The sequence below is a fragment of the Xenia sp. Carnegie-2017 genome, unplaced genomic scaffold, assembly GCF_021976095.1.
Source record: "Xenia sp. Carnegie-2017 unplaced genomic scaffold, XeniaSp_v1 HiC_scaffold_14, whole genome shotgun sequence".
NCBI classification, from domain to species: Eukaryota; Metazoa; Cnidaria; class Anthozoa; order Malacalcyonacea; family Xeniidae; genus Xenia; species Xenia sp. Carnegie-2017.
Genome location: NW_025813447.1, coordinates 12,292,978 through 12,307,503, shown reverse-complemented (window position 1 = coordinate 12,307,503; position 14,526 = coordinate 12,292,978). Strand labels below are relative to the sequence as shown.

Here is a 14,526-nt window from a genome sequence, read left to right as displayed (position 1 = left end):
TTTATTGTATTGGACTGGCGTATTCACAGCAAGTGAGGATAAGTAAAATTTATGTTTTCTCTCTTGTGATTTGCATTTAGACTGTTTCTTGATCTTTCCAATCAATTTTATCTTTTGTTTAGTGAATTCTCTCATTTTTATTCCAATAGATTACAAATATAAGAAAAATATAAGCCAAGTTGACGAGTTACCTTCAACTTTAAATATCTTCAATTCTTTATGGAAAGTAGAATTATCAGTTATGTGCGTAAAGGGTTTTACATTTCAAAGTTTTCCACGATTTGGCTTCCTTTGAAGAAAAGCTCCGTATAATCGTAAAGGTAATTATATCATGTAATTTGAATTGAAATATAGTTCATAAGATATTTTGACGCAGATGGTTTTTATTGTCGTATTTTTTCTTTCTTAAAGAAAAGGATTTGCCAAAACTGCAATGAAAGTGACGTGAAAATGTGTTTTAGAAACAATAAAATAGCTCAGCCCTCCCATTTTGGATAAAATTTTTCATTTATTAACGTTGTATGAGATCTATTATTACAGCGAATGCAATCAAACTGAGTCAGAGCTGCATTGTGCTTTCACTGTTAATATCTTATTTTATTTTGCTAAATTAGCTGTGGTCTTTGTTCTCTTCACTGATAACAAGCTATTATTTCAGCAACCAGAATATTTTTTAAAAATAGTAATGAATGATATGAAAGTTAAATGTTATACGCCCGGTTTTACGTTATTATAAATCAACTAACTTAATTTTACCTACTCAACTTATTTCTTTGTAATGTCAGGTCTATGTCAATACTTTAATCTGTTGCATTTAAAGATTGAAAGTTCTGTTTACCTTGACAACTTAAGAATTTACCACAGAAATTTGATTTGTTTGGTCATTTTACAGAGTTTGTTGGAAGTTATGATGAAATGAAATCAAAAAACTTTCTGAATTCTCATTATTTAAATCACGACGATAAATTATATTGAAAGTGTTTCCAATAGAATGACGTTTTCACTGTTTTAATGAAGTAAGAGACTAGTTAAGATGTTATACTCATAAATGACTATGTAGAATTCATTGTAGTTTTGTTTCTTCTCTTGTAGGGCTATTGCAGATTGAAGATTTTCTTGTATTGTTGCAATACGTAAAATTAAAGGTCTTCAGCAATATTTCCTGGAAATCTGTCATCGAACGTAATTGCTACTAAAGCTAGTACTTATTTGTTATTTTAAAATGGAACGAATTTTCACATACCTAGCCGCATTTTTGAGTCGTCTGGTTTTTGTTCTTCACGCATTTTTTCTCATATGGTGGCTGACACAGGTGAAGCAAGACACAAGCTACTGGATATTTCTCGTTATTCTCTCTATGCTTGTTATAGAGACCAGTGTCACTGTGTTTTACCGTCGAGGCAACGAATATTATTGGTAAGTTGAACGACCTATAAAAATCAATTTATAATCACAGGTCGCCACATACAATATAAATAAGCTCTTAAAGATCATTTCGAAATAAGATCACAACTTGTGATGTGAAATCTTCATTCGAGTTGCTATATGAGTCAGGTTCACTTGAACTGTGGACTCAACATTTAGATAACGTAATTATAACTTAAGCATGTATATGAACTAAATATATAAGCATGTATATGACAGTGAACTTGAGTGCACAATAAATCAAGTCCCAACGTCACTTCTGTCATGATCTTTTTAGGTTTTGTCCAAGTATCTTTATATACACTATAACTGAGGTTCCATGTTTTTGGTTGCTGCGTCTACAGTTGGTGGAATGTGTACAAAAAAACACGCGGATAGGAATTACTTGTTCCACGAATATTAATGGCACCAATCTTTTTGAGGAGGTATCGAACAGAACTGCCATGATTCGTGTAGCTAAAACGTATAACTTAGAGATTGTCATTTAGTTTCCGTTATAATGAGCAATTTTTTCATCGCATATCATGACGAATTTAAAGGAGGATTGAGGAAATTTTCTTACTACAACAATGCGAAACAGTAGCCTATTAAGTGATTTATTTATTTCTTAAGCAGAACTGAGCTTTATATAGTGGGATGTTGCATAAGAAATCAATGTACACGACTTCATTATACTTATGATAATGTCATACTGTGGATGGTGCATAAGAAATCAATGTACCCGATGTCTATATACTTATGATAATGTCATACTGTGGATGGTGCATAAGAAATCAATGTATACGACTTCATTATACTTATGATAATGTCATAATGTGGATGGTGCATAAGAAATCAATGTACCCGATCTCTATATACTTATGTCATAGTGAGGATTCTACTTAACAAATCAATAAACTCTCATCATTATACCTGTGTTGTAATAGTATGAACGATGAATCAAAGAAATTTTTGTGTTTCAGATATTTCAAGCATCAACAAACGACGAATCTCAACTTTCGATTCTCGACCAAACATTTGTTCTGCTCTTAGTTGTTGGAAGGTGGATGTTACCGAAGGGAGAAATAACACGTGACCAGCTATCTAGCTTGCTATTGGTTTATATTGCAACGGCAGCTGATATAGTCGAATTGACTGAAATTTATGAAGATCCTGCTGTTGGCAGCAATATTCGGTGCGTTTTCATTAAATTATAGATTTGTGTTTTTATCTCATCAAACTTAAATAGAATGTACAATGAGTTAAATAAAAGTTTTCAAAATCTAATCACTCATTTTTGAAGAAACTAGACGTGAGTACATATGGACTCAAAGATAAACATCAGATTACTTCCACTGGTGACTCGAGACTGGAATGTGCAAAATTTCTAGTATTGACATCACTGAAGACACTCCTGATGAAGACACTGGACTAGATTATATAAACATAAATATTAAGTCATTTTGAATTAGGACACCAAACTGGAGTATGTAAGGATTCAAGTTTCATTGTAAGGTCGTTACTGACAAAGACAGTCAGTTCTATAGACACGAGCGTTGAAGGAGTGAAATATTTTATGTGAGTCTGATGTGTGATCTGACGATGCTATCAAATGTCTTACTGAAGAAGTTACTGATAACAGAAAACATCATGGATTATAAATATAGCTGCCATAATGATTTGCATTCATGTCAATATTAGATTGGTTCGTGCAATTCTTATTGTTTGGTCAATGAGCCTTCTTCAGTTCTCGTTCACTATCATGGCGGTAGAAACGCGAGCAAAAGATCGCAAAGAATTGAAGGAACAACTCATAAAACAAGCTGATTTAAGAGAGGAAGAACGCACTTTTAAAGTAAAATCTTATCAGGTATATAAAGTAGAGAAAAATTTATGAATGAGAAAACTAGATAAACTACTATTCAAGCTGACTGAGTTTCTTCAACTTTCATCTTAGGTTGCTCCTGCTTTGTATTCTCACAAATTAGCGCATAAGAAGGCAATAGAAAGGCAAAAGGAAAGGCTTAACAATCTTCAGTTGAAATTGAAGAGTGATCAAAAACTCGATGAAATTTCAATGGAAAATGGCCAAATGAACGAAACGAACGAGAAGTCAAATCACAAAAGTGTTATTCAAGCTTTCTCGAAAGCTTTAACAGGCTTTCAGGAGTTTGTTCATAGGAATTTGAACTTGATTCAATTGTTGACGCCAATGTTGTTACAAGATGGACCATTTTTGATTGTACGTCTTCTTTTGGTTTCGTATTACAAAGTTAAAGGTAAGGATGTAAAAATAAACAAAAAAAACATCCAAACATGAAAATTCCCATAAAGTTTTTTCTTGCTCACTTACATGTCTCACAAACAAAACATAAAGCATTATTTGATCATTCAATTCTTTCTTCAATCTTCTTATTTTAAATATCTTTAGGTAGTGGCACATTCCTATTTCTTACCGCTAAAAACGCTCTACTTGTCACGTTACAAGTTTATCGAATATGTGTTCTTTGCTGTCGACCGCCGGAGGATGAACACGATTTATTCCAGGAAGATGAGATCGTTAGATTGCGTAATGTACAAACTGCTAAAAAATCAGTTCAAAAGACCAATTACGTCATCAGGTTGGTGTCCAGACTTCAGAAAAAGGAAGAGAAAAGTTTACCAAGTTAGACTAGACCACGGAAATGGACGAGATGAGTTTATAAGGCATTATATAGAAGTTATGGGCTAGCTACGCAATTTTTTAAAAGTACGTTTTGTAATAATCTAAGGTATAGTTGAGTCTTTAATATAAAAGCCAACAACAGTATAAAAACAATATAGTTCGGTATTTTGTATACTATCTTCAGGTTGGAAATAACTATCATTTAAACATACTGGCTAATGAACAATAGCGTAAATCAACGGAAGCAGAAAAAAGATATTGAAATTATATACATGATAAAAAAGCCTAATTATCAAAAAATATTTGCATAAAGTTTTGAACTATCAATTTAAACTACAATAGTATACTATCTTCTATTTTGATACTAAGTCCACGAGTCCCATAGGCGTATGGGAGCTATCGTTTCTGGGGAGGGGGCAGTAAATATTTTCTCCAACTCATAATGAAGGTTGCGCCACATTTTCGCCCGACTAACTTTTAAAGTTTGCTCAACTTTTCAATCTTCAAACTTTCATAAGGGGGCAGCTGCCCCCGTCCCGTACGCCTATGGCGACTCCAATATTCGTCTATAGTGTTTAGAGATTTAATGGCATAATTTACAATGCTTCTTGAGTCATTAAAGGTGTGTCGTAGATCTTGACGAACTCGCTACTATACATACATTTTCCATTTGCAACTGTCATTACATAAACTATAGTGATTTCCACCCACACGGGACTTGACATAGCTTAAACTACATCGTCGACATGTGATTTTGTACACAACTCCCCTTTTGTCTATGATGTATAAAATTTTTTATATTAGGCTTTTATAATGTAAATAATTTTAATGTCTTTTTTCTGCTTAAGTTGATTTACGTAATTGTTAATTTTTTTAAAAGTTTGACACTTATTTAAACAATAGATTATTATGCAGTTAAAATTTTGCGATTAAAAGATTCCTTATGTGTTCGGTTTGGCCAGACTGGCTTGTAATAAAAGGTGAAAGGTAAGAGTGGGAAAAATTACCCAATATCGCTATTTTTGCTTTTCACATATTTGCTGGATACTTCACTCTTCACATGCAAGAATCATTACTTTGCCAGTTTGCCTTCGACCATGCCTCCCCCGTTGTGACAATGTACTTGTTTTGTGCATAAATTAATAAGAACATTTCAAACAAGAATAGAATTTCATTATGAAAATTATTTAGTCGTTCAAACTTCAAAGTTGTGTATTTCTGCTCTGTAGCTGGTCTAGGGTTAGACTGTCGTAAGAAACATAAGTTGCGTCACAATAAATATCTTTGAAAGTCGAAATACTTGATGGAAATCCTAAAATTGCTAAGAAATTTTTAAGATATTTCTAACAAGTGAAGTCGATCGTTGTTATGGTGTTTTGAATTCAAGACGAACCGCTGAAGGAAAAGGTATGTGAGACAGGCTTTGTCCGCGTGACTTAACATAATTGTTTTGTAGAATGTTGACATTTAACACAGCATTACATAAGCAACAGTATGTAAATTCTTGTTTTGACTTGAACTAAATTGTCTGTGTACAAGATGGCCGAGCTTGTCAGCATTCATTCTATAAGAGAAGATAAACTAAAAAATGGAAACAATGATTTCGAAACAGGAATACATGTTTCCATTGAAAATGCAGCTTATACTAATGACATAGAGATGGCAACAAGAAATAATGGGGCGACGAAAAAAAACGGCGAAGTTTACAACGACGGTTTTGTTCGTGGGACCACAATTTCCTTCCATGATTTAAAATACACTGTTGAATTAAAGGTGAAACGAGAGAAAATTAAAAAAGAAATTGTCAAAGGGATTAGGTAAGTTTAAAGTTGTTATAGGTAAACAAGTAATTAGTGTTTATTTTAAATGTTTAATTTTTAAATATTAAATTACATTGTTAAATTACATGAAGCAAATGTGAATGAAATAAATTATACATCCTGAGTTTAGCCAAGCAGAAGCTGTAAGTCTGTAACGTGGGAATGTCTTTAACGGTTTTATAGCTTACTAGAAACTTTCCTTGTTAAGTGATCAAATTGAGAAGGTTTAATTTTAACAATTTTACATGTTTGTAAATGGGTTCAAACCATTTACTTCATTTACTTTTTAACATTTTTACAAGTTATTCAATTAATTTGAATCAATTTAAATATCTATGAAATGGATGTATCGATTTATTAAAGGCGATAAAGCTTGACGTCAAAAGCAATGTCAAATATGATGATGAAGCAGATATTTTTGTGCAAAAAGATCTTTATCACCCTGTTTAATATTGCTTTTGAGTTGGCAGTTCAGATGTTGGCAAATTTATTTAAAGTATTTTCATAACTGATTACGTAACTTGTTTTTATCAAATCAAATAATTTATGTAAAGTTTCATCTCACGTGCAATGGCGTTGATGCTTGTTTACAGTCATGTGATGTATAACCAAATGCGCAAATCTGTTTTGAAAAGTGTGAGGGTGGGGAGGGTTGCAGGGTGTCGGTGCTACAGTAGATTTCCTAATGTTGTGCAGTTTGAAATCATTCATTTTCTGAAAACTGGGGGCGTCCCTTCCGCCTCGTTCCCAGATTTGTGTCCTTGCGTAAAACTTCAAAATATTTAAAGCCCTGCAAACACGAGAACTTTCATCTTTCGCATAAATATATTTCTTGTGTAGGCAATTTGCTTCTTTATGAACGTGACTTATCCTATTGCTAAGCATAGATAACTCGTGTGTACTCAAAACTTAGTCAAGTGCACCTCGTTTTCCCAAACTCTTCTCGTTGCAAAGCTTATTGGAACGGCAATCTTTTGCTAAACCGGGTCCTGGAAAATATTACATTGAAGTTCACTGTGTGTTCATTGTAACACACTTACAATTCATGAATTTATGTCAATGTTGAAAACAGATTTCGTGAACAATTACATAAAATCTTTAGTGGAATATTCTTTCCTGGTATGAACGCCATCCTTGGTCCGACTGGATGTGGAAAAACAACGTAAGTTCATAGATTTTTTTGTTGTAATCGATATCCTGTAAACGATAGCACCAGTATCCCAACTTGCTTTCACTGCCCTGTTTCACAAACGCTATTGGCAATGCAAAAAATGCGACAACAATATTATTTGTCACTCACTAAATAAATATTTTTGTCAAACTTATTCATGTATTTGACGTCAGGTGATTTAAAAATGATTAGACCTGATCGGAGATTATTTGAGAGATTATTTGATATTTTATTAATTTCAATGTTGCTAGAACCTTAGACATGCTCGCAGATCGTAAAGATACGACTCTCGTGACTGGTGATATAATGGTGAATGGCGCGAAAAAACCATCCAACTTCCGAAGAATGACGGGATATGTTGTGCAAGTAATTAATAAATGTGCAGTTGTTGTGAAATGTTGGATAAGATTGTAAAATCCCGGTGATTTTGTCTTTTTGTACATTTACTTCGTTTTCTTTATATTTTGAAGCCATATATGAGCATGCCTGGAGAATTTATAATACTAGGAATTTTAAGCATGAGAATCTTTTGAATTTCAGCATGATGTGCTTATGCCTTTGCTCACTGTCAGAGAAAATATCTACTTTTCTGCTTCTCTACGTCTGCCGTCTACAATGACATCTGATGAAAAAGCTCATGAAGTTGATAAACTCGTTGAAGAACTGGGTCTGAGTAAAGTTGCTAACTCAAAGGTATTAACAATCGTATTTCGTGATAGATAGTATGTACTTTTCCCCCCTCCTGGACTGTCAGGCAACCCTATAACGAGCTAAATTTTATATGTTTACTCTACAGGTTGGTAATGAGATTGTTCGAGGAATATCAGGGGGGGAGAAGAGACGCACAAGTATTGGAATGGAGCTAATTACATCTCCTAATGTTTTATTTCTGGATGAACCAACAACAGGTCTTGATGCATCAACTGCATCGAGTGTTATGCAACTGTTATACAAGTATGTTAGTTAACAGAATTGATGATGCTTCATTCCCACGCTGTTCATTTAGAATGATCAAAACTTTCTTTAACAATTTTTTTTGGCATTGTTTTTTAAAGTCTCAGTCGAAAGGGAAACACCATAATTTTCTCCATTCATCAACCAAGATATGCGATTTTCAAGTTGTTTGATTACGTTTGTCTCCTTGGCGACGGTCATATGATCTATAATGGACCAGCCCATAATGCTTTGCAACACTTTGAAGAAATTGGTAAATACGTCGTCAAATTGTTTTAATAATCTATAGTGAAAAAAAACTTTTCAGGTACATACCAATCAGGCGGCTTTTTCTTCGTTCTTATTATCACTTTCCGTTAGCATCATGTGCCCCTAACTTTGCATTATGCGACAGGTTACGACTGTGAACCACACAATAACCCCCCTGACTTTGCATTATGCGACAGGTTACGAGTGTGAACCACACAATAACCCCCCTGACTTTTTCTTGGATGTCATTAACATGGTGAGAGATCAGAGCTCGCTATCAGACGAAGAAATGGCTGAAAAAGGTAACAGATGAAAACATTGAATCAGTTTACAATGGACCTTCAAGGTTTTCTATAGTTTTTATGAACATTATTTATATTCACAAGTGACTTTAAAGTACAAGTGTACAGTACAGATAAAATTACTCTGTTGTATCAGTGATTCTTAATCGACTATTGTCTTATTAACGCAAAGTTCATATTGTGTCTTCATTACATACGTATGACGAGTTTTCTAAAAATCTTTGCTTTGCCTTATTGATTCCTTATAAAATTTCAACTGTCGACATTATTCATGTCGACAGTTTCATGTCTTGTTATTATTCATGTCTTGTTTCATGTTATTTGTGTTTGCTTTGCATTAGTTTTATTTGGTTACCAAACCTCTCATTAAAATATGTCTTAAGATGTGGAAAAGGGCACTACTACAGTTCTTGATCTGGCCAAAAAGTTCCAAGAATCGTCAATTGGTAAAAATATAAACACCCGTGTCTCAGAAATTTACAAGAACATGAAAGCAAACATGTCTTCAGAAGACGATATTAACAAGGATTTTTCAGATATGAACCGCTACGCTACAGGATGGCTAAAACAGGTAGGGCTACGTAGCCTACGGCTTATTGAAACGTAGTATGGAAAATTTAACTATCTTAGCCCCCTTCATCATTTCAACTACTAGCCCATCTGGAAGTAAATTATTGATCTAAGATACTGTAGTTAATTTTGATGATTATTAAATCCATCAACAATCAAACACTTTCTAAAATTACACATTTCTTCACAATAATTGGCCTTTTGTTCTTTGTAGCTTGGTGTTGTTGGACAAAGGTCTGTACGTTCACTCACCCGCAATCCAATAACTACAATAGTCCAGGTAACACCGTTAGATCTTCTCAGTTATATCAACTAGCAATTTTCGGATAAGATTTTGCTATTTTGCTCATATGAATAGAATGTTGACTTTAATTCACCTACTGAACCTACTGAAAGTTAGAGAGTGTGTCTTATTCTGTACTCGGCGTTAGAGAGTGTGAGTTATTCTGTACTCAGCGTTAGAGAGTGTGTCTTATTCTGTACTCATCGTTAGAGAGTGTGTCTTATTCTGTACTCGGCGTTAGAGAGTGTGTCTTATTCTGTACTCAGTGTTAGAGAGTGTGAGTTATTCTGTACTCAGCGTTAGAGAGTGTGTCTTATTCTTTACTCATCGTTAGAGAGTGTGTCTTATTCTGTACTCAGCGTTAGAGAGTTTGTCTTATTCTGTACTCAGCGTTAGAGAGTGTGAGTTATTCTGTACTCAACGTTAGAGAGTGTGAGTTATTCTATACTCAGCGCTAGAGAGTGTGAGTTATTCTGTACTCAGCGTTAGAGAGTGTGAGTTATTCTGTACTCAGCGTTAGAGAGTGTGAGTTATTCTATACTCAGCGTTAGAGAGTGTGAGTTATTCTGTAGTCAACGTTAGAGAGTGTGAGTTATTCTATACTCAGCGTTAGAGAGTGTGAGTTATTCTGTACTCAGCGTTAGAGAGTGTGAGTTATTCTGTACTGAACGTTAGAGAGTGTGAGTTATTCTATACTCAGCGCTAGAGAGTGTGAGTTATTCTGTACTCAGCGTTAGAGAGTGTGAGTTATTCTATACTCAGCGTTAGAGAGTGTGAGTTATTCTGTACTCAGCGTTAGAGAGTGTGAGTTATTCTGTACTCAACGTTAGAGAGTGTGAGTTATTCTATACTCAGCGTTAGAGAGTGTGAGTTATTCTGTACTCAGCGTTAGAGAGTGTGAGTTATTCTGTACTGAACGTTAGAGAGTGTGAGTTATTCTATACTCAGCGCTAGAGAGTGTGAGTTATTCTGTACTCAGCGTTAGAGAGTGTGAGTTATTCTGTACTCAACGTTAAAGAGTGTGAGTTATTCTATACTCAGCGCTAGAGAGTGTGAGTTATTCTGTACTCAGCGTTAGAGAGTGTGAGTTATTCTGTACTCAACGTTAGAGAGTGTGAGTTATTCTGTACTCATCGTTAGAGAGTGTGAGTTATTCTGTACTCAGTGTTAGAGAGTGTGAGTTATTCTGTACTCAGCGTTAGAGAGTGTGAGTTATTCTGTACTCAGTGTTTTAGATAGTGTGAGTTATTCTGTACTCAGCGTTAGAGAGTGTGAGCTCATTTTTGATTCCATTTAATTATAATTAATGTTGCATACAGTTGAAAATACAGTATTTATTATTGTTTAGTTTTTTGTGATGTCTGCAATGGGTTTAATTGTTGGAGGTCTGTATTTTCAAATTGAAAAGGATGATAAAGGAATTCAAAATAGGTTAGTTTATGTGCCGTACCAAGCAAATTTTTGCTGTTTTGATCTCCTAACCGTCGCCAGAAACGCGCGAAAATGGTGCAAATCAGCTGCAGGTCATTTGCAACATAAGAAAGTTTGAAAATTTATGTTTGTTCAAGATTCGTTGTTTTTATTCATCGCTTTGTAGAGTTGGTGCTTTTTTCTTTATCATTATGAACATGGTCTATTCCAATCTGGATTCTATTGAATTGCTTATTCGTGAGAAACCGATATTTGTGTGAGTATCACAAATATACAATGTTTTTTTTACTTTCGTAATTACCTTCAATGATTGGACTAATCATGTGAATATAAATTTCTAAAAAACAAATATTTCCCAATGTAATGGCATTTGTTATTTTGAACTCTCTATTTCAACGTTTCAAATGTTTGTTTTTGCGTTTTGAGAAATGTAAAATGTTTTTTATTGATGATGTATCAGCTTAACAGTTTTATTTTCTTGCTCATCTCATAGGGTTTGCAATTTTCCTGTACTATTGCTTTGTGTTTATTTTAGACATGAGAGCGCTAGCGGTTATTACAGAGTTTCCGTTTATTTTTTGGCTAAAATATTCGGCGAGTTTCTTCCTTACAGAGCATTATCTGGATTTTTGTTTGGTTTAATTGCATATTGGATGGCAGGTGATATGTATATTCTGTTTCTTTTGAATTTTAAAGAGTTTATTTTTTATGTTACATAATGTATGTTTAACCGAACGTGGCAAGGATTTTGTTTGGAGAAAGTATATATGACTTTGATTTTAAATTTCTTTTTTGACGACTTTCAACCTTGATTGAAAAAATTGTGGGCTAGCTTACGTGTGGTTTGTAGTTTTCTCGTCATTTGCTCTGAAGCCATCAAACAATTTTTAAATATTCTTTTTGAAATGATAATTTCTTTTTTTTGTTCAGGTAAATGCAAACGATTTATCGTTGCTTCTTTTTAGGGTTTGACAATGATGCTGGAAAGTTTTTCATCTTTTCTCTCACTCTTATTCAAGTTACTGTCTGTGGTTGTAGCTTTGCGTTCCTATTCAGTGCAACTTTTGGTATTTTCGCCGTTGCCAATTTAATGGCGGCCGTTCTTTATACTATAATGTTGGTAAGCAGGGATAGTTGAAATGCTGTAAATTTCGATAAAGGAATTTTGGTTGATTATTAACATTTATATAGCTGTGAGACTTGTTGTTAACTTGTTTTTTGTTTAACGTTGTCCATAACATAGACCGCGGAGCAAGTGCTTCCACCCCTTAACCCCACGCAATTTTTCCATGGACCAACAATTTATTGTTTAAAATTCAGCGTCTACTTATACAGAGTATATTCTTGTGATAAATTCTCACTTTTTTACCACCTCTGTGTGTTCACTGGTTAAAGTTAGTTTTCAATTTAGCAGGACGCAGTAAAGTGTTTGTTCTGTCATATTAACGTGTTTTTATTACAGGTGTTTGGTGGACTTTTGATCAATCAACAGTCGTTTGGTGATTGGATTGCGTGGATGAGATATTTGAGTATATTCAAGTACGGACTTGAGGTATAACCACACATCTAATTTATACATATGTAGATACTACAGAGCTCTAATTATTTTTCGTTTGCTTTCCTAAAGATTTTAGAAATTAATGAGCTTGATGGTATGCAGTTCGAATGTCCTAAAGATAGGAATACTACTTGGTAAGTACATAAATTGTGTAGTAGTATTCTTAAATTCTTAAAAATTTACCCATCGTTGTCTACGGCCATACCACCAGGAAAGCACCGGTTCTCGTCTGATCACCGAAGTTAAGCCTGGTCGGGCGAAGTTAGTACTTGGATGGGTGACCGCCTGGGAATACTTCGTGTTGTAGACTTTTTGTTTCATGTTTTTTTATGTCCGGAAAAGGCGAACTGAGAATTGACTATTTCTTTTATGTAGTTTCAATACCGGTTCTGAATTTTTGGATTCTCAGGGTATTGATACAGGTATGCTTTGGTGGAATCAGTTCATTTTGTTTGCCATGACATTCGTCTGTTGCGTTTTGACGTATATGCAACTACGCAGAGTAAAGAAAGAAAAATAGATAGGATAAGTATATTTTTATAGTGTATATTTTTTATTCGGTACCTTTTAAATATATAATGGTTTATAAATAAATTTGTCAACGTGTAATCAAACGTGAAATTCCCAGTGTGACCCAACTGTGATAAAAGGCACTCATCACTTTGATTCACTCATCAATTTGCCTGCCATAAAAATATGGTCCACTGTATCATACAAATATTTATGTGGAGCTATTGTTTTTTGTTGATTTTTTTATCATTTTCATCCTCTTGTGTCCGGCAAATGGACTCTTGAGTCCATTTATATGGACTCATCCTTATTCCTTTGGATAACCTGTTGAGCTCGTTGTTTTGTAGGACCACAACATGACCCTTTCAATCGAATGACTGTTCTGTTTGTCGGCTTTCTCAACATTCTTTTACAAAATATGTGTGCAAGAGCATGTCGACAACGTCTGTCAAATGTTCCATATAAAACTGGGTTAATTGCGCTGTTTAAAAGGCAAGAAATAACGCTAGCGACATAAAATTGTTTTGGCCATTTGCATTCAGATATGAGATAGCTAAGTCCTGCCAATGAATATGGTGTCCAGCAAAGGAGAAATGCAACAGTAACAGCCAACAACATGCGTGAGATTTTAACTTCCGCAATGCTCCGTTTCATCGCAACGCTTTCTGAGCGTGCTCGACTCAAATTAATTTTTTTTAGCGTTTTTCTCACTTTTATGGTAACTCTGAAGTTGCAGCACAAAATCAAACTAATTGGTATTACCATAGTTATAACGCCACAGGAAATGGTAAAGTGAAAGTTGTTTCGCCAAACAACTGCGCAATTCAACAGCTCTCTTTGATACGAGAATTGTGGTATTTGCCACGCAAGAAATGTCCACATTCCTCCATAGAACCAAGTTACAATCACGACCCATAGCATAAGTTTGGAGTTTGATTTCATCCACTTAAAATGAGTACTCGCATGTTGAAAGAGAATGTATCGTTCCATACTCACACAGGTAATTGTCAGAACAGACACTTGACACAGTAGAAATCCCAGGCTGCCTTGAGCATCACACAAATATCGATTGAAAAGCCATCGGTTTTTAATGGCCGAAATTGTAGAAAATGGCATGACCATTAAACCCAATAATAAATCTGTTGTAGCTAAATTCACAATCAAATATCGTGTATTCCATTTCTTGGTCACAATCAGTGCCAGTAGTGATAAAGAATTTCCAATTATCGTAGCTACAGTTATTGCCGAAAGAAAAATTCCTTTTCCAGATTTTGCTACATCACTCTCATTTCCTTCGTCCTCTGTTGTTGTTTCATTTGTCAATGTTTGCATTACTTACGTTTGGCTTTATTGGAAATTAAAACAAAATCGTTTGCTTGGATTCGTATTGCTTATCGCTCAATATATCTTGCAACAATTTAATAGAAAAACGGACGTAAATCGAGAATGATTACAATTAGCATTTCTAAAGAATACGTAATTTGTCTGCGTTGAATTAAAAAAAAATATGGATACATAACAATAGGGGTCAGCTTGAGTCTTGATTATATATTGAAATTTAGTGTGCGAAACTTTTAGCTTGCAAGACAGGAACTTGTAAGCGGTAAAT

General features: G+C 34.4%; 3 protein-coding genes and 1 non-coding gene across 6 annotated transcripts; 3 read left to right on the top strand and 1 right to left on the bottom strand.

The window, feature by feature from the left end:
- Nucleotides 1–950: 950 nt before the first annotated feature.
- Nucleotides 951–4,324, top strand: LOC124435662 (transmembrane protein 26-like). Its single transcript, XM_046985627.1, has 7 exons — nucleotides 951–1,016; nucleotides 1,093–1,416; nucleotides 1,703–1,850; nucleotides 2,388–2,599; nucleotides 3,106–3,274; nucleotides 3,362–3,683; nucleotides 3,836–4,324. Exons 2-7 carry the CDS (start codon nucleotides 1,223–1,225, stop codon nucleotides 4,072–4,074), a joined length of 1,284 nt encoding a protein of 427 aa, XP_046841583.1. The 5' UTR covers nucleotides 951–1,016; nucleotides 1,093–1,222; the 3' UTR covers nucleotides 4,075–4,324.
- Nucleotides 4,325–5,253: 929 nt separating this feature from the next.
- Nucleotides 5,254–13,028, top strand: LOC124435660 (broad substrate specificity ATP-binding cassette transporter ABCG2-like). Of its 3 annotated transcripts, none has more exons than XM_046985624.1 (17): nucleotides 5,254–5,476; nucleotides 5,727–5,886; nucleotides 6,992–7,051; nucleotides 7,312–7,426; nucleotides 7,601–7,753; nucleotides 7,857–8,014; nucleotides 8,116–8,267; nucleotides 8,461–8,565; nucleotides 8,949–9,136; nucleotides 9,350–9,415; nucleotides 10,767–10,849; nucleotides 11,016–11,105; nucleotides 11,385–11,509; nucleotides 11,815–11,969; nucleotides 12,312–12,401; nucleotides 12,477–12,541; nucleotides 12,783–13,028. In XM_046985624.1, exons 2-17 carry the CDS (start codon nucleotides 5,729–5,731, stop codon nucleotides 12,925–12,927), a joined length of 1,908 nt encoding a protein of 635 aa, XP_046841580.1. In that variant the 5' UTR covers nucleotides 5,254–5,476; nucleotides 5,727–5,728; the 3' UTR covers nucleotides 12,928–13,028. The 3 variants fall into 3 exon arrangements, with proteins under 3 accessions (XP_046841580.1, XP_046841579.1, XP_046841577.1); XM_046985623.1 differs by having other exon boundaries at nucleotides 5,682–5,886; XM_046985621.1 differs by lacking the exon at nucleotides 5,254–5,476 and having other exon boundaries at nucleotides 5,529–5,886.
- On the top strand, nucleotides 12,599–12,717 carry LOC124435741. Its single transcript, XR_006945138.1, has one exon. It is a non-coding gene; the product is annotated as a 5S ribosomal RNA (ribosomal RNA).
- Nucleotides 13,029–13,129: 101 nt separating the features above from the next.
- LOC124435663 (histamine H2 receptor-like) lies at nucleotides 13,130–14,417 on the bottom strand. Its single transcript, XM_046985628.1, has one exon. It carries the CDS (start codon nucleotides 14,247–14,249, stop codon nucleotides 13,209–13,211), a length of 1,041 nt encoding a protein of 346 aa, XP_046841584.1. The 5' UTR covers nucleotides 14,250–14,417; the 3' UTR covers nucleotides 13,130–13,208.
- Between the last annotated feature and the right edge of the window lie 109 nt (nucleotides 14,418–14,526).